This window comes from Peromyscus maniculatus, chromosome 10 (assembly GCF_049852395.1).
Source record: "Peromyscus maniculatus bairdii isolate BWxNUB_F1_BW_parent chromosome 10, HU_Pman_BW_mat_3.1, whole genome shotgun sequence".
NCBI classification, from domain to species: domain Eukaryota; kingdom Metazoa; phylum Chordata; class Mammalia; order Rodentia; family Cricetidae; genus Peromyscus; species Peromyscus maniculatus.
In genome coordinates this window covers 89,533,987-89,558,486 of record NC_134861.1, presented here as the reverse complement: position 1 = coordinate 89,558,486, position 24,500 = coordinate 89,533,987, and the positions used below count along the sequence as shown (strand labels likewise).

At 40.9% G+C, this 24,500-nt stretch overlaps 1 protein-coding gene across 2 annotated transcripts in view; it reads right to left on the bottom strand.

Annotated features, from left to right (window-relative positions):
* Bmp2k (BMP2 inducible kinase) overlaps positions 1-24,500 on the bottom strand; it is a 108,234-nt gene that overhangs the window by 62,512 nt on the left and 21,222 nt on the right. For both annotated transcript variants that reach the window (XM_015994239.3, XM_076546683.1), the window contains exons 2-6: positions 14,134-14,252; positions 11,337-11,442; positions 5,838-5,980; positions 4,344-4,465; positions 2,074-2,155 (exon numbers count right to left, since the gene is read on the bottom strand). In XM_015994239.3, the coding sequence (XP_015849725.3) occupies positions 2,074-2,155; positions 4,344-4,465; positions 5,838-5,980; positions 11,337-11,442; positions 14,134-14,252 (572 nt within the window). The remainder of the gene's footprint in view (positions 1-2,073; positions 2,156-4,343; positions 4,466-5,837; positions 5,981-11,336; positions 11,443-14,133; positions 14,253-24,500) is intronic.

Below are 24,500 nucleotides of genomic sequence, written 5' to 3'. Positions count from 1 at the left end.
AACTGTTCCTCTTCCAAGTGTGTAAACAGATACCATGTTGATTTTTTTTTAATCTTTGAGTACCTATCTGCACATCTATTAAATCTTATTTTAAAAGTGACAAATGAGAAGATCCCATCCTTTACATTAAGATACTAAACAACAATTGTGTTTTAAGAAAAAAATAATCAACTCCCACTGGCTTCAAAGCAGTAGTGAAGTTGGTTCTGTGGCTTCTGTGTTGCTGAACTATCTCAGGTAATATGGAACTCAACAGCAATCATAAAACTAGGCCAGAAACGATCTTTACAATCACTTCTTGTAATAATTTTGCTTTATTAAGAACCAACTCACTTTGCTTTCTACATTACACATAATCTTCAACTTTACTATAAGTTATCAAATCAACCTGATGCTAATGCCAAGGAGAGGAAATTGTAGTCGAAAGTTTTCTGTGGTCCTGCCCGGCCCCGTGGTCCTGCAGCCACTTATAAAATAATCACTCAGAGGCTTAGTATTATTTACAAACTGTATGGTTTATGGCAAGCCTCTTGCTAGCTAGCTCTTATATCTTAAATTAACCCATTCCTATTAATATATGTTTTGCCACGTGTTCCATGGCTTATGGATCTGCTGGCGTGTTGTTCCTTGGGCAGCAGGCTGGCATCTCTCGACTCTGCCTTTCTCTTTCCTGTCTCTCTCCTTTGATTTCCCGCCTGCCTCTAAGCTTCCTTGCCATAGGCCAAAGCAATTTATTTATTAACCAATGGAAACAACACATATTCACAATGTACAGAAAGACATCCCCCAGCAATTGTCACAAAGACAAATAAGTTAAAACAAACTTGCTTCCAATTTGCTTTAATCTTACATAGTTTAAAACTCAATTACCTTAAGAATCACTGACAAAATAAATAAATAAATAAATAAATAAATAAGCAGATGAGAACATCCTAGAAATCTGATTGCCTTGCAAGACCATCTGTCTCTTGGGTTTTTCGTGGCCTCCCAACCTCAGAAGGGAGCAGGGTAGGGGAACCAGCAAGGAGACAGTAGCTGGTCTGCACACATTATACATGGGGAGCTGGGAGGTGACTCAGGCAGGGAGGCCCTCACTGTTAAGCCTAGAGGCCTGAGTGGGATCCCTGGGACCCACATGCCATAAGGAGATTAACTTTTTTTTTGTTTTTGTCTTTGTTTTTGTTTTTTGAGACAGGGTTTCTCTGTGTAGCTTTGTGCCTTTCCTGGAACTCGCTCTGTAGACCAGACTGGCCTCGAACTCACAGAGATCCACCTGCCTCTGCCTCCCGAGTGCTGGGATTAAAGGTGTGCGCCACCACCGCCCGGCGAAGATTAACTTCTAAAAGTTGTCCACACATATACTGTGACATGTAGCCTTATACCAAAAAAAGGTAACATTTTAATTAAAAAAAAAAAATCAAAACTATCTCACTTCTTTTGAAAGTTCTAGAATTATTTCAGAAAATTGTATTCCACTATTGATAATATGTTCATGCAAATGCAGCTAACAGTTATTGTTTAATGTGTTCAGATTACACAATAGTTTCTTAGACTATTAAATACAATCCAAAATGTATTTTACTTACAAAACAAGTTTGAAAAGATGTGAGATTCTAAACAACAAACAATAAATTAACACTATCTATTGGTACAATTAAATCCAGATAAAAATATATTAAATGATAAGGACCTTCAATAAAGAGTAGTTAATGGCATGTTTAGAATCAGAAAAAGTTTACTTTTGTTAGTTTCCATTTTAAAAAAATCATAAAATATCCCAGAAAGTTATACTGTAATCGCTTAACAGTTACATCCAGATTTTCTATACTGTCATCAGCCAAAATTTCACTCATTCAAAACTGAAAAATGTGAACATTAACTTACGATCTAAATCTTAAAAACTACTGGGAGGTAGTTACATAGCATACAAGTATCCCCTTTCTTGACTATAGGCACCCCATCTCCTAACTCCACATCCTACCCTCGTCCCCTTTCCCTGGGGAGGCAAGAGGAAAGGAGGCAGCTGTACTCATGCTCATCTAGTTAGAGCAACGGTCAGCCTCTGAGCCTTACCCAGATATCAGCCTTGGTGGTGATGGGTTTCCCGCCATAAAGGTTGATCATTTCCGGGGCTCTATATGACAGAGTCGTGTACCTGGCAGCATGAGGAGAACAAAGGAGACACATTCAGAAACAAAAGGACAGGTGAGACAGGCTTCTTAAGAGACGCAACCTCAAAGGCTTAGGGGTTCAGAACTATACGGAAATAATACTGTCTTTAAAGGCTTGTTAAAAGTCTATCAAGAATTAAATGAAACGAAGTATCTACAGACAATTTATTCAGCAATTACAAAAGTATCTCAAATAATATAAAAGTTGAATTTTGTTTATTAATAAAAACTTAAATGACAATCTATATGGGAATATTTCTGTTGATTTATATGAAATAATTCAGTCTATCACAGCTTCCTTATCAAATATTTTCATTATTGAAAGTAAAACTGCACTCTCAAAATTTTAATTTATCTCTTTTCTAAGGAGTTTGTTTTATAAATGTTAGAATACCCAGCTGCACACAGTAGTAAATGTTTTGAGCTTTTATAATTCTCTTCAAAGTTACAAGTTATTACAACTCAATTATACACATTATGTATGCTTCTAACATGACTACCAACTTAAGCTCTTTGGAATTAAAGACAATGTAAATAAATATTCACTATCAAAAAAATCTATTAGAAACAGGAATTATTAATCAAGTAGTGCTCAAATCTCATAGCAGAAATCATAAGAATATAAACGAACCACCTCTATCACAACAAGATTCTTTTTTAGTGTTTATACTTTATTTTAAAGAAGGATCTTAAATCACAGCATTCTAAGACCTTACTATTACAGTTGCTGGTGAGATGGCCGGAATGATCCTACTACAGACGAACCGGAATATACACTGCATATCAGCAGGACTTCTATCATTGTGTCCCAGCACCAAAAGCAGGGCTGGCCCTGAGTAAATACTTGTTAACTCAACACTTAGACCATCAACTCTTCAATTCAGCCACAAAGGATACGGACTCTTAATGAGCTTACAGCACCATATTCCAATCATCATAATAATGTAACTGAGCCTTAACTCTATCCCACAATACAACAAATGAAGAAACGTCGAGTAGATTGGATACTTGAGACCTCAAGCAGCCACTAGAAATCTTCATCTGAAAGATGCTCTAATTACGTGGACGGACACAGACCACAAAAAAAGCCAACTGCAACGCCTCTACTCTGTTCTCCCGGGCACGTATGTTTACTAGGGGCTTGTTCTTACAGACACTAATACAGTCGTTCTAGGCTGTGTTCTGAGTAGAAGCAGGAAGTACACAGGATATGCACTGCTTCAGTCTGTAAGAACTACAGTCTACAAGGGGTCAGTCACCAGCCCCTGCTGAACAGCTCCTCGCCCTCACACTGGGAGACTACTGAGAAGTCCCTAGCCTGAGAGCTTGCTGTCCTCTGTCATTTCAGTGTTCTAAGACAGTTTGTTGTATTTTCTGAAACTAAAAAGCAGAAAAGTTAGGTTCTCACAAGAAGCCTGCAACCACAAAAAACACAGAATTAAGAAACAAAAACATGCCAGGCGGTGGTGGCACACGCCTTCTTTAATCCCAGCACTTGGGAGGCAGAACAAGGCAGATCTGTGTGAGTTCAAGGCCAGGCCAGGCACCAAAACTACAGAGAAACCTTGTCTCAAAACAAAACAAAACAAAACAAAACAAACAAACAAACCTGTGTGACATTTCCTGAGAAAGCTTTGCAACATACCACTGAAGTAATAGTGGCTTCCTACAGTCTCAGCACTTACACTTTGCAAATGCACTACTGCCCTATATCAGTAAAGACAAAGACTATGCTGAACTCACAATCACTTAAGGAACTGGAGAGGTGACTCAGTGGTTAAAAACTCTTGCTCTTGAAAAGACCAGCACAACTATCCAGAGGATCCAATGCCCTCTTCTGACCTCCACAGGCACTACACACACATGTGGTACACAGATATTCATACTCATACAGAAATAAATCTTTTTGTTTTAAATCGCTTAAAATTCTCTTAAGGGGTCTATTAACTACTACAGCTTATTTTACAAGTTTCATTATTAAGCTGTTTACCACATAGACAAAAAAACTCATTCATGGTATTCATCAACTGTCTATTAGATATTAGTCATTTTCATTTTGAAGGAATCTACAAATGGAACAATATAAAATTTCTATTAATGCAGCTAGCTAGTTATAGACTCAAATTAATCAAAATGCCTATGATGCAAAATGCAATAAAGATAAGCACTTACTTTTTAATTTCTTCCTCTACTACATTAACTCCATCTTTTTGAGGATTGAGAAATTTATTAGTGGCGCTGCCAAAGTCACAAAGCACATAATTTCCAGCATCATTTAGCAAAATATTTTCTACCTTAAGAAGAGAAAATCAATGATTACTATTTTCAAAGTGAAAACTTTTTTTAACCTGTTTTGATCAGGTGCTTGGTACACATACATACACACATACACATATGTATATACAGACAGAAGACACCTCAAACCAGAGGCAAATGAACCAGAGCAGGCAGTGGCACATTCCTGTTGAGGCAAGAGGCCAGAAGGGTTAATAAAAATGGCCAACCCTAATCTCCTGAATTCTCTCTATGAAGAAGAACTAGTGATGGTCAAGAATCTCTCTGAGTGTATCTATATTTTTTTCTCCATTCCTAAGACTTCAGTCTACCAGGAAACAAGGAGTAAGGAGAACATTTCAGTTCCACGTCTCATGAACATCTATAGGTTGTGTGTTCACATACAAAGTGCTTGATACCAGAGTGTCATGGCCTGGGATTACTTTTTATATTGGGGGCAAGATTCAAGAATAAGATGAAATTCATTCACATTATACATTCAGTCTGACCATAATTCTAGACAATATTCTCACTGAAATCTGAAGCATGTGATCGGGTACAGGATTTCACACTCGGGGCACCACCACATCTAGACTCTATACACGTAAGAAAGTGGGCCTTTTCAAATGTGGATTTTCTGATTCAAGATGCTTAGCCTACAGCACCATTTTTACTTAAAACTCCTACGGTGAAAATACAAATTTAAATTTATACTTTAACTTGTAATCTGAGTTAAAATAACTAAAACAAAATGTGAATACTCCAATACCTTGAATACTACAATGTCAGTTCAGAGAAATCCTCATCTGCTGCTTATTAGCATTTATATCATTGGACAGATTGCTTAACCACTCCCCTCTTTGGTTATCTTCTCCAGAAAACAGGGAAGATAACTATTACTATGACAGGTTAGAATACTCGAAGTATGCAGAACATGGTCTGGGATATATTGAAGACCAAAGAAATTGTTATTATTATGGCAATGTCTTTTGCTTTTATATTTATTTTCATTTACTAAAATGCTAATAGAGTGTATTTTAGGCTTTCATGATTACCAACGACCTACATTGTAAATGACATTGCTTATTTTTGTTTATCATAAGATACAAAATTGTATTTAATCAGTCAAAACAGCCATTCACTTATTTATTTACTAAACAATCGGTTAGCCTCTGCTATAGGCCATGCACTGTTCTCAGAGCTTGGATCTAATCACATACACAACCAACAGCCTCATCACCCTTATATCCTAGTGGGAAGAGCAGACAGTAACACTGGGCAGAATACACATGAAGTTCTACAGGATCTTGGGGAGGGGACAGGAGCAGGGAGAGAAAGAAAAAAACATTTTAAATCCTAAGTGTAGAACAAAAAGTGTTCCCCGGTTCTTACCTTCAGATCCCGGTGGATTATGGGAGTCTTACATTGATGCAACCTCGCGACGGCTTCACAGGTGTCGCAGAAGATCTGTAAGACTTCTGACTCAGTAAAGCCCGTCTGCAGCTTCTTATTCATCTGATTCACTACCTGCCCAGCTAAGCAAAGAAGCCACTCTGAGGACGCTTTCCGATAAAGTCCACCAGAAAGACACTCGGAAACACTCTTCCAGTGCTAACCCTGACCTCTCACGAGGGTACTCACACCTGCTGCACTAATACAGCAACACACTTACATTGACATCTCGGAGATCAGAACACTGTAGAAAACACAGTATCTTGCTAACACTATTTGCTATTTTTTTAACACTTTACCACTTCTGAAATTGCAGTTTTCCTTATGATTAACAATGTATTTATTTGAAGCAATAGTCATTCAACAATGTTTAGTATTGGATTAAGTGTGATAAACAAAAAAAGGTTTCTATTATCATAGAATATAGTGTTTCAAGGTAAAAATAATGACACAGATATGTGACTATAATTCCTAACATGACAAAGTAAGAAGGAGAGAACTCACATAGGAAACCGGAATTTAGATTGGGGGAAGGATGGGAAGAAAGGAGAGCCGGTCAACTTAGGCTTATCTAAGTGAGATTCAGTTGAGACAGACGACTACAAATTAACAAGACAAAGATTTAGGAGAGTGTGTGGGTAATAATGAGTGTTGTATATAAACATCTCCTGTTAGGCAGAATTTGTTGACAAGTAACTTGTAAAGAGCTGGTGCTGACATGGCTGGAGAAGCACAGAAAGATGAGATGTAACTGATGCAGATCAGACACCAGCAGCCACATTTCATACTTTTTTCTGGAAAGCCAAAGAGAACTACCTATCTGACTTTGTAAAATATCACCCTGATTATAGGATAAGGGGATCTAATGAGTTAAGCCACTAATGCTTTATTCCTGGTAATAAATAGGACTGGGAGAAAAATCATCAATAATCTTGTCCAGCCGTGGACTATGCATGCCACTGACCTGCCAGATAAGGCTGGCTGCCTGGGGCACCAGTGGCATTCCCGTCAAAGGGTAACAAACGGCTTTCTGACTGGAGCTGAGGCCTGCTCCACAGGAGGGAACTGTGCCAATGCCAGGCTGCACTCAAGCTCATGATCCTCCTCCCCTCGGCCCCTTCAGCACATCCTAGCAGCATGAGCTGACATCAACCCTGTTCCTGATCCTATAAACCTAGTCAAAGCTCGTGGCTGGGGAGATCAGACACAGGAGGAGAGGCTTTGTTGCTATGTGGACACGTAGTCCAGCTGCCTTCTACACACTTCTGTTTACACCCAGAGACAATGCTCTTCTCAGCTTTGGTCAGAGAAGCTTCTTTTTCTTTCAATGGCAGTAGTTAATGCAGAGACTCCTAACTATCATCAAAGCTTTCAGAACATGTGCCTGTTAAGTGCTCGGTCCTAACTATCACCCAACCCCACCCTCTCCTACACACACACACACACACACACACACACACACACACACACACACACACACACACACCTCTGCCTCCAAAGCCAAAGGAGCATCATGGAAAAGAAGACAGAAAGAATTTAGAGCTGCAGGCTGGGGAGTACTGCTATGAAGCACTGTCTTCTAGGCCTAGCCTGGCCACTGCTCTCTGAGCTCACAGCAGCTGTGGTGACCTGCACAGACCAGGCCAGTCCACACTCACAAGGGCCCCAGCCCTCCCCAGGGAGCTATCGGCAGGTGAGGATTGCTGGGGGTGAGTGAGTCACGTTCTTCGGTGGTGGCCAATGGTCGGCTACCCATGCTAGAGCAAATAATCCCCTACCCATGTTCTTGCGATCATCCCTGATTAACAGGGTGGGCCGTGTGTGTGTGTGTGTGTGTGTGTGTGTGTGTGTGTGTGTGTGTGTGTGTGCGCGTGTGCATGCGTGTTCACATCCCAGTGAGAAGGGGCTGCACTGGGAAGGGGAGAGAGCTTAGGTGCCTCTGCAGGCCTGTGTTCCTTTGGTCTCCATAAGAAAATCTACCCCAGGAGAGCCTACTAGAGCCAACAAGAGCATGAAAGAGACGAAGCAAAACTATTCTTACTAGTCACAACTATCAAACAGTCATGTGAACAAGCACTGACAAATCAGCAGGGCCACCCTGCCAGGCTCGGCCCACAGCAGCTGACGGGCAGATCCACAAGCAACAATAAGCAACTGCTACCAAATTTCAAGAGTTTCATTATTAAGCAAAAGCTAGCAGAGATACAACTTACAGGAATTAGTACAAAGCAGCTTCTAAAACAAACTCAGAAAGTCACAAACTGCCATAACTGTTTATAAGTTATTCGTAAAACAATAGAAATATATTCAAAATAACCATACGGATGTCCAGAATTCTAATTCCAAAAAAACAGTATCTCTTTAAGTCAGGGGTTCTCAACCTTCCTAACGCTACGACCCTTTAATACAGTTCCTCATGTTGTGGTGACCCCAACCGTAAAATGATTTTCATTGCTACTGTTATGAATCATAATGTAAATACTTGCTATGTAGGATATCTAATATAAAACCCTTGTGAAAGAGTCGTCTGATACCCAAGGGGGTCACGACCCACAAGTTGAGAACCATCCTTTTAAGCGCTGTATCGGAAAACTAGCAGGTTAGGTAGGGGTGAAAGGTGACTGCAGTGCACAGCAATGGCAGTGAGCTCTGAGAACCTGGAAGCATGGAGCAAGGAACGCACGGGTTCCGGAGAACGTTCTTCTCTACACTCCATGTGTGGACTGGGTCAGTATCCTGGTTCCCTGGTCTTCATATACAAAAGCCTTAAGAGGACAGAACTCCTCCTACCATTCTCTGCTCCTCCAAAACATGCTCCCCCATGGGAGAAAAAGAATGTATCTACTTGATTCACATGAGAAAAGGACTACTCAGCTCAGGGCTCTGGATTGTCCTCCTAAGATAAAATTGCCAGTCCAGAAGGTACATTCTGATCTGTGATACATGCAGCAAACTTCTCACATAAGAGAACAGAGCAACAAAGCATAAGAATCTGGGAAAAGTAAAAATAAAGGAAAAAATATTTTAAATATTTTAATTTTTTAACTTAAAAAAAGATTTACACCTAAACAAGAGCAGATATTTTAAAGAAAAAATAAGGATTGCTAAAAATTAAAATAATATAGCAAAAATACAAAATTCTATTGAAAACCTTCATATACACGTAAGGAAGCTTCCCACAAAAACAGAAATTATTAACTCCAGGAAAATCTTCTTGTACGAGAGAGAAAACATAATGACACACTACTGCAGGCGCCCCCTTCCGAACGGTAAACAACACAAGGAAAAATCTGACTTAGTCCAGAAGTTCAGCACACACAACTCTGGGGTAAACCTCATCTGCCCTGGAGACATGACACAAAGGGGCACTGTCCCTCCCAGGACCCCTGCGACACTGCTTTCTCAGTTCCTTCACCTCCAGGCTTCTACATGCTCACCAACACCAACGACCACTTACAAGACAACCTGGGAAGCGACAGCTCATGCATCTTAAACTGACTCTCAGGGGAGAGAGGGGGTCAACGGGCTGTCAATCAACCCATGGCTTAACAGACTATTGGGCTTTTGCTGTTCCTGCTGCTGCTGCTGCTGTTTGGTTTGTCTCGTTTTGAGACAGTCTCACTCTGTAGCCCTAGCTGTCTCTCAATATAGACCAGGCTGGCCTTGAACTCACAAAGATCCACTTGCCTCTGCCTCCTGAGTGCTGGGATTAAAGGCGTGCTCCACCATGCCACCTACTGGGCTTTTTGAGCTATACACACAAATTATTTTGCTTTCTTCTTAGATTTATTTTTATTTCATGAGTGTTTTGACTTCAGTTGTACACATGCACCACATACGTGCATGCTGGTGCCTGTGGAGGCCCTAAGAGGGTGTTAAAGAGCCCTGAATCTGGAGCCACAGGCAGTTGTGAACCACCACATGGGTCCTGGGAACATAACCCGGGTCTTCTGCAAGTGCAGGCCATGCTCTTAACCACTAAGCTATCACTCCAGCCCTACAGAAATCACTTTTGATTTAAAAATTCCTATGAAACAAACCTTGTTGATTCAAACACTAGATAAACTTTCTTTTTTTAAAAACCAAGTAAGAGACACTGTGTTTGTAGAGAATGGACTAAGTGCCCTCCTCCTCACACATTAAGATGTTTAGAAGTCAGGGATAGTTTCTACTGGTTATTATTATTAAGGCATGCTATGAAAGTAAACACTGATTTTAAAGACCATGTTAGGTCTAAACAAACATGACTTCCTATTTTCTAACACAAATATAAAGATTATGTATTAAAATGCAGGTTCTATAGGGCGGGAAAGATGGCTCAGTGGTTAAGAGCACTGGCTGCTCCTCCAAAGGACCCAGGTTCAATTCCCAGCACTGACATGACAGTTCACAACTGTCTGTAACTCCTGCTCCAGGAAATTCGACACCCACACACAGATATACACACAGACAAAATACCAATGTACATAAAATAAAAATAAATCACCCTTTTTAAAAAATTCAGTCTCTCTAACTTGAAAGAAAGGAGACTCGGGAGTTGACCGGCAGCCCGGGCTGTATGAAATCCCGTATCAGCAAGAGGAAACTAAACAGCAACTGAAGAGGCAGCTCAGTGGGGCACGTGCTCGCCACCCAAGTGAGAGGACCTCAGCTGCATCCTCGAGCACAGGAGAAACGCAGGTGCGGCAGCAGTACCGATGCCAGCGCTGGAGCGGCAGAAACAGGCAGACCCCGAGGGCACACTGCCAGCAAGCTCGGCCTACTCAATGAGCTCTTGATCCTGCTGAGATACCCTGTCTCAAAAACAGCATATTGCCAGCAGCATGGCTCAGCTGGTAAAGACACTGGCCACCAAGTCCGACGAGAAGCACTCTCACAAGTGATCCTGTGACCTCCACATGCACACTGTTGTCTGTGTGTGCCCTTAACCACAAACCCAAGGACACACTCACACTCTTGTCTGTGTGCCCTCCTTCACAAACTCAAGCACACATACACACAAATAAAGAAATATAATAAAAAAAAAATCTTAAAATCTCCTACAGGCACTACATACCTGCACTCACTAAAAATACTAGCATGTGCTCCCTAAGTGTGACAAATTTAGTATGTTTACAGTACATTTTACAACATTAATTCTTGGTTGGATTACAAAAGAATTATACAGACAAGAAGTGTAACTTCACTCACCTACATTTTTTATTTTGAACCCAATTATCACTTTGTTTAATTCTCCATTGGCCGGCTCCTGCCATACTATAAATTATGATTAGGTTTTAAATAAGTTTTAACAGCATCTGTAATTAAATCACTAAAGCTGAAATTGCAATAAAGCACATCTAGAACAAGGCAGCAGATGCCCTGAGAGAAACCATACACCTAGTGCCCTGTGGAAAGGTGTCTCTTTTTAGTGCATTACAAACGAAGACAGGTACTTACCTCGGCAATATTCCATTAAAATAAGCACTTCCCATACATTATCACTAATTGAATTGACAGCACAGTCCAAATAACCAACAATATTTTTGTGGCCAGATAGTTCCTTCTGTGAAGAGAAATAAAATTTTTAAAATTAGAAAATATAAACCTTAAACTTCTATTTAAAAAAGGGGGGGTGTAAACCTAAATAGGTAGATTTAATAAATTTCTAAAAGTAAGAATAAGGCATTAGAATATTGTATTTCAGCCAGTGATTTCTATGGTGAATTTTTCATTGGAAAATTCAATGCATATGTGACAGTCATTCTCTAAGATACACAACCAAAATGATCATTTGTGTACAGGTCCAACCACAGGAAAGTGATAAAAGCAATAACCTATCAAGAGCTGGCAACACCGCTCAGCCAGTAAAGACACTTCTCACCAAGCCTGAGGACCTGAGTTCGATACCCAGGACCACCATGGTGGAGGGAGAAAACCAAGCCCCACAAGTCACCCTGACCTCCACTCATGCTGCCCCCAACATACCCACACAAATAAATATAATTTAAAAAATAATAAACCAAAGTGTATAATATAGTCCTCTGAAATTCAAGAATAAAGTATTAGAACTCTATATCTATCTAAAAAAAAAAATAAAGGAATTAAGCTCTAATGTTAATGAACTACTTTCATGTTTTTCCTAAATATATTACAACTTATGTAGAACTCTTCCATAGACCCATGGGTACATGTTCTTTTCACTAAATCTAAAACAGGAACAGGAGGCCAGAAAACATTTGTGGAAAAGAACTCACAGATTAAAGATAACACTAATGATGTGTTCAAAGAAATAACAAAATGGAAACTCTAAAAACGTTTTCTCCTTGTACAGAAGTCATCAGCATATAATGAGGTTACAAACAGGGCTGGAGACGGCTCAGTGGTAAGTGCTGCTTAGCATGTGTGAAGACCCAGGCAGGGGGCGGGCACATTATTTTAAATGAATTTCTGACAGCTGTCATTAATAATACACCCAGTTTCATCTGTGCAACTGGTCAGAACTACCACTTGCAAAACATGTTAAATCATACAGTGGAAGATAGAAAAGGTGAAGACCATCACCACTCCACAGGCATGCTCTCCTGCAGTGCCTTGTTCAAAGGCAGAAGATCCGCCTGCTGCCACTGCCGCCGCCACCGCCGCTGCCATTACTTCCCATGTCTCGTAACTATACAATCTCTACCAAGCGGAAGATTATGGCAGAGTAGTACATCATCTAGGTTCAAGTTAGAGAACTCGATAGAGACTTTGCCATTTTCTTCAAGTAATTCTTTTTCAACCTTTGGCTAATATGTCACTTTAACGTGTTTCAAAGCATCTCTATACCAGCTAAGAATAGAAACAACTGGAATTCAGCAAATCAGATCGCATAAATAAGTGCCATCTTTTTAAGATTTTTAAGTGTGGATATAGAGTGAGAAATCCCCCTAGCAGGAAGATGGGTGGGAGTGGCATTAGGACACACTGCCAGGAAGAACACACACGGTTCAGCTGTACAACAGACTGCTGTTTCTCCAGTTTATAAAATGAACCTAGGTACATAACCAAGGAGAGAAACTGAGGGCTCAAGGACAAGAACACACAAACACACAGCATTCAGCTAGTCACAGAAGCCAAAAAGGTCCAAACTGCCCAAAGAGCTATCAGTTTTTCTCCATGAAGAGATGAAACTGTGGTGTTCACAGAGTATCATCTGATGACAGGAAAGAAGTTAAATACCGGTGGACACTACAAGGTCTATGAACCTCAAAGGCACTGGGGCAGGAAAAAGGAAAACCACACTGTACAACCCCACTTACAGGGAATATTTAGAATAGAAGTCAACAAACACAGAGAGAGAAGGGAGCTTGCTAGGAGCTGGATGAAGGGGAAGTGGAGTTAACAGTAAGGTGGGTGGGGTTTTCTAGAGGTGATGAAAAGGTTTTGAAACTACACAGAGGTAGTGATTATACAGTATTATGAATGTGCTAACTAAAATCGATCGATTGTCTATTACCTGAAGTCAAACTAAGAAAATACACCCGTGCACGCAGGTATACACAGGTAAAAACTGAGAGGAAAGAGGAAGAGTGAGGGCAGAAGGCCCAGAGGACACTAATCACGGAAAGGGGTGTCACTTCAAAACCGCGCTGCACCGTTTACTCGGTCACTGATGTCTCTACGAGTCCAGTAACGTAATGTCACTCTACCTAGTGTTTAGCAATACTTCCCTTGCTGGAGGACAACTGGCCCTACAATGCAGTTGACAGGAAAAGTAGGTTACAGGAGGACTGTGAAATGAAAAACAAAACTATGTTTGCGGGTCTAAATATGAGTCGAATGCAGAAAGCGTGGACAGCAACCACAGTCAACACCCTGAGAACGGGAGTCGCCTTCTGCACGAGAAAAACCGTACCTAGACACAACTGGGCAAGAAAAGGGAGAAGGTCTCATGCATCCAGAAGACTGTACTTCTTACACTGTCAGGTAGATACACTTGGTGTTTACTGTAATTCTGTAAGTGTCCCGTCCTCCCCAGACCCCACAATTACAATGAACTTGAAAGGAAAGAAGGGCACACTGCCTGGGAACTGCACTGGGAAGTCTCAAGTGCGGCCAGAGGCCATCAACTACAATTCCCACCTAATAATTTAACTGAATGAGTTTTCAAGAGTGGATAAATCGATACATAACTTGCCTAAAACTCTGTGGATGCTGTAGTATAAGACAAAAAGGAAAGCAACCAACTTCTAAAACAACATTTTCTCTCACTTACCATAATTGTGATTTCCCTTTTACAAATGTTGAGGTCAGGTGTGTTATTGACATACATTCGCTTCAGTGCACATCGGATCCCACCGTGAGTCCGCACCAGGAAAACAGTGGAGAATCCACCTACAAGAGGAAGCACCAATCCATTTCAAACCACCAGAGACTACCATCAAAATCATACACTATTATTTTTACTGGACATGGTGGTACATGCTTTAATCCCAGCACTCTGGAGGCAGAGGCAAGTGGATGTGTCAGTTCAAGGCCAGCCTGGGCTACAGAGTGAGTTCCAAGACAGCCAAGGCTACATAGTAAAAAATAAAAAATAAAAATTTTTAAAGTAATTAAAATTACACTCATACTCACACACAAACACCCATGCACACACACTCACATACATACACACACTCACACATACACAGTCGCACACACTCACACACACCCCATCATTTGTAGCAGAGGGAAGTAGTCAAGGACTATACTTAAGACAAAAATAAGTACAGTAAGCAGTTTATTGATTAAGAGCCAAGTGCTGGCTTCCTGTGTCAATCAGGAAGAGCACTTTCAGAGCCACAGATTCTCAAATGAATCTGCTTCTATTTTAAAGGACAACATGCAAAAACTCACTTTTCCACATAAATACCTGTGCTGAGGTATACAAAAATGTCCTCATACAACTAGTTTGACAACACTAATTATCACCCACCCATCTTGACGACAACACATAGCTACGGTTTAACACTCAAGCTAAGCTGGGACAGTTTGACCCTCCTCCAATTGCAGAGATGAGCTCACCATATTCTAAGCCAATCATGGGATCTCACTTTGCTTATCAGCAACTGACTTTAGGATGGCTACTGGCCAGCTATAACTCCTGCGTATAAGGTAGGTCAAGTCTACTGGGGTTGCAGGAATCATTTTCCTAACCAAATGAAAGTGCTTGGCAGAGAAGGCCCCACTCTTCTTTCCCACTTGGGTGTAAGACGATGCTTAGGCATGATGTCGAGAGATAACCTGAGACCATGGTGATCTGAAAGAAAATGGTTCAGAACACTGACAGGTGGGCTACTGAATTAGCCAACCTCCCTCCTGCACTCAAGTGAGAGGGTAAGTACCTTTACACCTTTATCTACTCTCTTTACTGCATCTGAGAATGTACTTCATTTGAAGTACATACTTAGATAATGCTATTAAAAATCAATTATTTTTGTCAAATCTAAGGTAAGATTCTCATATTAAATTTTTAAGACTCATTTGTGGTATAGAACATTCTATAGTTTTTTTTAAAGGTCTATCAATTTTGTTAATACAATAAAGGAGTGGTTGTTAAATGAGTGCTACAGTTGGAAAACGTGACCCAAGGGTATTATGAGGCACTCTAGACACTTTCAAACGGCACAAGAGAAGAGTTAGCAGCAACAGATACAGATTGACCAAGGACAGAAGAGTTAAGTGTCCACTACAGAAGTCAATGTGACAATAAAAGTGACTGCCCTCTTCACTAACCCCGAGTTTCTTCCCATCTTAGGTATATACTCGAAAGAACAGCCTAGCTTTCTCGAGGCTCTTATGTGAAACGATTCCATGGGACACCTAACCGAAATGTTACCTCCTCCCTCCACCTCTCTCTCTCTCTCTCTCTCTCTCCACACGATGTGCTTTGTTGGAGAATTCTACCTAGGTTTTACAAGCTATCATACAAACACATGGGTTTTGTTTTGTTTTTTAAATGGGTACTCCCGTTCACTAGGAGCTAACACTCCATCAGTAGTAGGAAAGACAGCTCTCGCTGAACACTGCAAGTTGCTCACGTTTACTGCATTGGCAACAGAGGCTGATTTAAAAGACAGAGTTATAAGGCAGAGTCTGCCACACTGAGGTGATGAAGGTGATGAATTAGAGGGCTTGGAGTTGAGCATGAGATAACAAAGCTGGACAGGTGAGAGGTAGAACAGGGCTCTGGGCCCCTGACAGCTGCCAGGTGGCCACCACCAAACCCTTGAGGAACACAGAATAAGACACAAGTGCCTGTGCTGGCTAGTTTATGTCAACTTGACAGAAGCTATTGTCATCAGAGAGGAGGGAGCCTCAACTGAGAAAACACCTCCATAAGATCTGGTTGTAGGCAAGCCTATATAAACATGTTTCTTTTCTTCTTTTCTCTTTTTTTTTTCCTTTTCTTTTTGGTTTTTCGAGACAGGGTTTCTATGTGTAGCTACACCTTTCCTGGAACTCATTCTGTAGCCCAGGCTGGCCTGGAACTCACAGAGATCTGCCTGCCTCTGCCTCCCGAGTGCTGGGATTAAAGGCGTGCGCCACCGCAGCCGCCACCACCACCACCACCTGGCAATAGGGCATTTTCTTAATTAGTGATTGATGGGGGGGGCACTGTGGGGGAGTCTATAGGAGGGCTGGTGGTCCTGGGTGCTAGAAGAGAGCAGGCTGAATGAGCCATGGGAAGCAAGCCAGTAAGTATCACTCCTCCATGGACTCTACATCAGCTCCTGCTCCTGCCTCCAGGTTCCTGCCCTGTTTGAGTTCCTATCCTGACTTCCTTCAAGGACAGACTATGATGTGAAAATGTTACTCAAACCCTCTTATGCCAAAATTGCCTTTGGTCACAGCATTTCATCACAGCAATAGTAAGCCTGACTAAGACAGTGTCCTTTCTTATATTCTGATTTCTAATGCATCTAACTGTAAACAGACAGAATTCTAAGTAAAGATTCTTCTAACAAGAAGCTTCCACCTAGGAGACCACTTCAGATAACCTCTAGGCATGGAGCTAAATATGAAGTAACCAAGAGAATTGTAGCTATTTCCCAGCTGCTGTGAGAGAGGCAACTCTCCACCACTGAGGAGCTACATGCCTAATTATATGAATGTGAGAACAAACAAGCAGTCTAATTCACAACTGTGAAATGCAAGGTTGGAAGTCCTAATGTTACCCAAGTGAGTAACAGGAGAAAGCCAAGGTCAGCAACAACAAAGCCTGAGTCAGAGACAAACAAAGGCAGCTTCAACCACCCCTCGCTGAGCAGACAACACAAAAACAATGCATGGTCATCTCCCGGACTGGGCTAAGCAAGAGCACATGCACAGGGCATGCGGCCTTCCTTTGGTTCTGCCATGTTAGCCCAAGGGCCTCCACCTTTGTCCAGTTTTCCTACAAAAACCCTAAACTGGAGTTCAGCAGCTTTTTCCTCTCTCAGAAACCCCTCCATCTCTTGGGAGTCTCTCTTTTCCTTAGCTTCTCACTATCCCTTTGTTCTACAAACCTTAAAGCTTGTTTCCACTTTGCATACTCTCACAAGAGTTTGAATTTTTAATTTTCCTTGGCATAAGACAACATAGAGCCACTATCTCAGGTTAACTTTTGGTGACCAGCACCGAGCCAGGCAGTGGTGGCATGTGCCTTTAATCCCAGCACTCTGGAGGCAGAGCCAGGCAGAGCTCTGTGAGTTTGAGGCCAGCCTGGGCTACAGAGCAAGAGCCAGGACAGGCACCAAAACTACACAGAGAAACCTTGCCTGGGGGGGGGCGGGGGGGGGGGGGATCCTGGGTCAAGCAAAGCTGGGCAAAGGGTCCTGTTCTCCTGAACAGCCCAGTATCATAATGTGATGGGGGCAATACAGAATTTCTCGTCCATGTGAGAACAAACATCTCCTCCTGGCTGTCTGTTTGGGTTGGCCCACTAACTGCGTTTGCACAGGAAAAAGCCTGTGTACTGCTTCTAAGAGAACAAAGCGGAGTTTGCCTGCACTGAGGAACTAAAGGAGACCATCACCTTTCCTTCAGAGGCACTGCAATGTTAGATGTTAGGAGCTGTGTTGTTTGCAGGCAGTTTTAAAAGGAACACAAAACACTGTCCCTTAGACACATGTCAAAGAAGTGGGAACGTGACAATAACCTGAAGCTGGGTACAGTGGGAAAGCCGAACTGACTTAAGCCCCTTTAGGATGCTTGCGTATCATGTTTAAAGACTAGAAAGATTTGAACTTGCTTAATTATTGGTTGACGACAAACATCTTAGAAAATACCATTTCTGGATAAGAAAGATGTGTTTCATTATTTGTTACAAAAAATTCTATCCAGTTCTAACATGATCTACCCATAGTTAGCATAAACCCCACAAGACTACCCTCATGTCAAACAAGAGTTGCATGTTCTGGTGACCACTGGATTGGTTACAAAGTATTAAACCTAAAAGGAGTCATGGAAACCTTAAAATTTGGAAGTCAGTACAAGATATCAGAAACGTGCAATACGGAATTGTCATATACTTGATAAATACTGATGTTCATACAATTAGACTTCCTTATTCGCGGCATGATTTTTTTTTTAATTCTCACCACTTCCTGTCTGTACCACATGCATAGTTAGTGATATTTATTATGGGAGGGAAATATCTTGAATCCCTTGCTAAAACTAGCATTTATCAATTTCTTTGACATCCTCTAACTGTAAGTAAAAATGTTCCAAAGATGTCCCTATTTAAAATTACCTATGGATGTATAAAGGAAATATGATAAGATGCAGTTAGTTACATCTAGATGGTAGGCATGAAGCTCCTCCCTGCTCTACCTTCCTATATGACTGGAAGTTTCTACTACTGAGCTACATCATCCCTAGCCCTTGTATTTTGAGACAGCATTTCATTATGTAGTCCAGGCTGGACACCACCTCCTAAGTGCTGGAATTACTGGTACAAAGAACTCCATCCAATTCTGACAATTCTAAGGCCACAGTCTTAGTCCATCTTTTCCTATTTATATTGGGGAATCAGTGGCATGGTGTATTCTTCCCCAACTGTTTCCTCTCTTGCCACCCAATCTTACCACCACCACTGAGAATTAATATTTCCTAAGAAAGACACTACTGTTGTTTATACACTTGAGACTTTCCCAAAGGAACTGTAAGTCTCTTGCGACAGAAAAAGTTTATGGTAGCCTAGAAACCTTCAGCTTCAGCATCCCAACACAGCAAACACTACATGTTTATCAAACCCTTGGCCATAGGTGGTGATTTCTATGAACTGAATTCTTAGGGAGGAGAAAGAGGGAAGGGAGGGTAATACCACGTGGTCTTTTTCCTCCCTGTACATTTTACCAGTAAAATAAAGGGAAAGATTGGACTATCAGCAACTCCTACCTCCAACCATTGCCAAACAAAACAATGTGACTTTGTTGTTATCTTCAAGATAAGTGGGAAAGACATTTGTGGTTATCTCTGCAGTTTGAGGCTGGAACAGTTCTTCCCCCCAATGACCAACCACTCATCTCCGGAACAAGAGAGCGTTCCGGAGAGGTTAAGTCAGCATATCCAAAGCCTTCTCTAAAAATGAGGCTCTTCCTAATAAAAATGAGGATTATTAACTTACATTCTTGCCAAAGTTACTGTTATCAGTAAGTGCAATGAATCAGAATTGAGAGGAAAGACACATATTTTATTTCATCCCTGTATTTAACTTATTTCCACTGTACAGATGAGAAACAAACCAAACACTGGAAGAAGCAGACAGCCAGTCAAACAAGACAGAGGCAGGCCTTTTATTTCCCCCTAAAAACCTCATGTTCTAATGATTTTTACAGCCTACAACTACCCCTGTAGGTATATGCCCAACAAAAAGAATATGTATAAGTACAAATAGAATGATCTAGAAATAGCAGAATTGGAGAACAAAAGGCAAATGAAGAAATCAAGAAAGAACAATGCCCTGCCCAAATTTTCCTTAAAAAAAAAAATTTACTTCATAAGCACAATTCTTTATATATAAAAGACAATGCATGTTTAAATTGGATCATGTAAAGCCTTTAAAAAAGAAAAAAGTGATGGTAGTCAGGTGGGCCTATAATCCCAACAACTTGAGAAATAAAGCAGGAGGACCAGGAGTTTGAGTCATCCTCAGCTACAGAATTAGGTTAAGGCCAGCTAGACCACAAGAAAGCCTATCTCAAAACACAAAAAATGTCCCTGGGTAACAAGGTACTATGTACAATGAGTATACACAATGAACAACTTCAAATTTAAAAAATACTTGTAAGAAACTTTTCAACTGTAATACTTCCAATTTTGTAAATAAACAGGGACCCTTGTTCCCATCATCTTTCCCACTTGCATCTTGACGGCCTCCACTCCCTAAAACCTTACTACACTGGCCCACTAACTCCCATGCTGTGTGTGCTGCAGGTGTCCGAGTCCACAACCCTCACTAACGAAAGCAACCCAGACTCATAGCATTTTCTTCCGTAATATTTATTTGAGATCTCTCTTCTCTAATGGATTCTATACTTATAAAACCAAGGACTGTGTATGCCTCATTTACTATAATACTATTGACGCCAATCATATTGCCTGACATTCAAATTATCTGGAGTGAATAATTTAATATTAATCAATTGATTTTGCTGGGAAGTAGTTCTATTTAACCTCTGAGTCCTCACTCCTTGATACTGACTATAGTCTATAGTCAAATAGAGTACACAAATTATAAAAACAGAATACAAGTTCATTACCATAAACCATGTTTAACTATAAAATAATAAGCTGTACTAACAGCCTTCTGACTCCTTCCTTGGAAAACTACTTTCATTTTGAGAATTACCAGTATTATTTCAAATGCAGAAAATAGTTTCTTTTCATTCTGAAGCAAAATGCCCTCTACAGTCAAATAAGTAAGTCAGCATACTTTGTGGGAATTTTTCAGCACTAGGGCCCATAATACGCTTTCACATAATTATCACATTTAATTCTTAAATCCTATTTTCAGTATTAACTTCACTGTTCTGCTTTTTGAAATAAAAATAGAAACAATCTTATTCCAATCAATATAAAATTGTGATTAGATAATAAAAATAAGCTCAGTCTATAGAACAGTAGAGTGGCTGCAGTCCACAATGTTTATTACATATTTCAAAATATAATGTTAGAATATAGGACACTTCAAATGTTCTCAACACACACACACACACAAATGACAAATAAGTTGATGGACGTATAAGTTCACACTATATGCACGTTTCAAAATATCACCTGAACCAAATAAACATATCACTGTCGCGTGAACCCTACTTGATCTTAATAATAAAAACCCGGGGTCAGATATAGAAATAAATGCTGAAAGAGCAGAGACACAAAGGAACAAGCCACAGCCACCTCTCACCCTGCCAACTCCTCAGACTGAAAGAAGTGAGCTCCTGTCTCCTCCCGCCTATTCCTCTCTCCATCCAGCCATATCACTTCCTGTCCCCACCTCCCTAGTGTTGGGATTAAAGGGGTAAGCCTCCACCACCTGGCTCTGTTTCTCTTTTAGACTGGATCAATCTCCTGTAGCCCAGGGTGGCCTTGAACTCCTGATCTTCCTGCTCCCTCCTCCCAAGTGCTGGGATTAAAGGTGTGTGCCACCACTGCCTGCCCTCTATGGTTAACTAGTGGCTAACTCTTCTGCCCTCTGATCTCCAGGCAAGCTTTATTTGTTAGAGAACAAACAAAATATCACCACACATCATCACAAATAAAATTTTTAAAAAGCTAAGCCAGGCACATACCAGTAATCCCAGCAATGAGGCGGTGCAGCCAGCCTGGACTACATAATGAGATGCTATCTCAAAATACAAGGGATTGTAGGGATGCAGCTCAGTGGTAGACTAGGTTAAGTCCATGGGCTTAAACCCCAGTACCATAAATAAATAAATACATACATACATACATACATACATACATACATACATACATACATACATACATACATACATAAAGTAAGTACTGGAAACCTCAGCAGGTGCTTCAAGGCCAGGACCATCAACACAACTAGAATTCAAATACCAAGCTTCCATCACAGTATATAATTTAGACCAGCTGCGCTGGTGTAAAAATAAATAGCATGAGGCCAAGGGAGAAGCAAGTAAGTAAAAGGAGAAAGTGTATGTGCCTTAATTTCAAGATGCGTTCTTATGCTCTCAACAACTGAGGTCTTCATCCAAGTGATTCCATTCATTGCTCTCAAAATTAGAGTGCCTGTCCAATTCTGACTCACTGTTTGAGTGCCCTTTAATTTCCATGTTTATGATTCCTTTACAGTTGGGGGCATTCTTTGTATACTTTTAGGCCTTTATGCTGTACCTTCAGAATACAGCTTGAGTTCATTTTCCCAAAGACCCTCCCTGCCCTGGTCAAAACCACTGCCTCCTTTATCAAAGTGACATCACAGTCTCCGGGTGGTTTTCCTACTTCTGATCTTTCTTATGTTCGTTTCATTTTCCACACATCGGCCATATTAAAATCTGGGCCCAATCAGGTCACCTCTGTCCCCATAACCCTCCTGTGGCTTCCTGTTTCATTGGCATCCGAAAAAAGCGGAAAGGGATTTTAGCTTCTCCGTGACAGGAGACAGAGTACCTGCCTTTGCCCTCTGATCGTCCCGACGTTAGGGCCTTTATTCTTTGCTCTGCCTGGAACGCACTTGCTGAGATTCTAAAGGCCTCTTCTCTCCCTTTCTTCCCATCTTTACTCAGTCACCTCCTACCTTCCCCGGGCACCTAGGTTTAACTTTTTAAGTCTCCACAACAGATTCTCCAACACAAATTTCCAGGGTACCACCAATCCCTGCTTTAATTTTTTTTTTTCCTTCTAGGAACTTACCTTCTATGACGTATTTATTGTACTTGTCTTGTTTCAACCATTACACACAACAGAAGGCTCAGGAGTAAGTCTTTGATCTGCTTGTGGTTCACTTTCTTACACTTTCTTACATCATTGTCTTGGTAGAGTATTAGCATTCACTATGTACGTGCTGAATGACTAACGGATGTTTTGTTCTGAAACAGTGTAGAGGGTCTAGGAGTCTAGAAACAAAGATGATCTGCCACCCACCAGAAGCAGTGATTTACAGTGCACAAGGCTGGTGAAATGGGAAGTACTCACTGGCAGTGGTGACACAGAGTGAACATGGTTTGTCTTCCCCTAGAAGCTGTCTGTCTGGAGGTAAGATAGTGTTTTCTATTTTACACACTCACACACACAAGTGCTGTTTTCTGCACACTGCCTGAGCTCCTTCTCCATCACCACCCTGCTCAGCCGCTGTCCACGCTTCCACCCCACGGCCCCCGCTCACCTGTTCTCTTCCAACCTAGTGATTTGTTCATAGGATATGATACTACACACATGTACACATAGCACAAACATAGCATTTGGGAGGCAGAGGCAAGAGGACCACTCTCAATTCAAGGCCAGCTAGCAAGTGCCAGGCCAGCGAAGGCTACATAGTTGAGACCCTGTCTCAAAAAGCAAAAGCAAAAAAATTAAAAATAAATAAATAAAAATAAAAACCCTCATAAGGCAATAAGTTTACTGTCTTATTTACAGAATAAAGAAAAATGAAAAGAAATAAAATCCTGGACAATATCATTAAGCTGTGAGAGGAGCATTATGTCCTCTCAGGAGTTAACAGTAGTGATAAATTAAGAACACACTAAGAATTTCACATTTGTCTGAAGTCTTGCACAGTCGTCTCCATTAACTGAGCAACAGTTAAACAATAAAGGATTAATTTCAGAGCAATACAGGACAAGAAACCCAAACAAAGCAAGGAAAGACTAACACGTCAGCCAGTGAGCACTGTTTGGGAAGACTAACAAGGACCGAGGGCAGAATCCAGAGACAAACTGGAAAGTTACTGCAATATTAAGAGAAAGTTCCAAAGAGAATATGCAACGGCCCTGAGGAAGAGGAGTCAGCAAGACTGCCGCTGTATTTCATAAAGGAGCACTTACTCCGTCACCTGGGACACTCACAGGAACACACACACAGTATCCAGCACCAGAGTTGAAAGGGAACTCACAGAACACAGAAGGAAGAGGACGCTCCAGTTTCTTATCAGATGACTGAAAATGGGCCGCCCTTCAACCAAAAGGGCAGTGAAGGTGGCGAGAACGTCAAGTCTTTTGACATTTAAAATATTCAATAGTCTGGTATCATACCTGTAACACAGGCAAGAAAGCAGGACCATACAGTCACAAATTCTCAGGACTTACGTTTGTGAAGTGATCATATGGAGAATTAGTGGAGAAATAGACAGGTAAAATACCAGTACAAGGTGAAGAATGATCATTAGTTAGCATTACAAAATGTGCACGTCCATCTTAGAGCATTTTGGACTTCTCTTAAGGGAGAAAAAAATGAAATTCCTTGTAGAAAAAAAAGTTCTGAAATTATATACTAAAGTTTTGTAATGTATTCATCCTCTAAAGCCTCACATGAAATAAAATATAATTTAGCATTTATAGCCTTTAAATATTTCTTGTACAAGAATAATGTCATTCATTCTGAAGTTCATTACTATAATTGTTGAGCTTGCCATTTTTTTATTTTAAA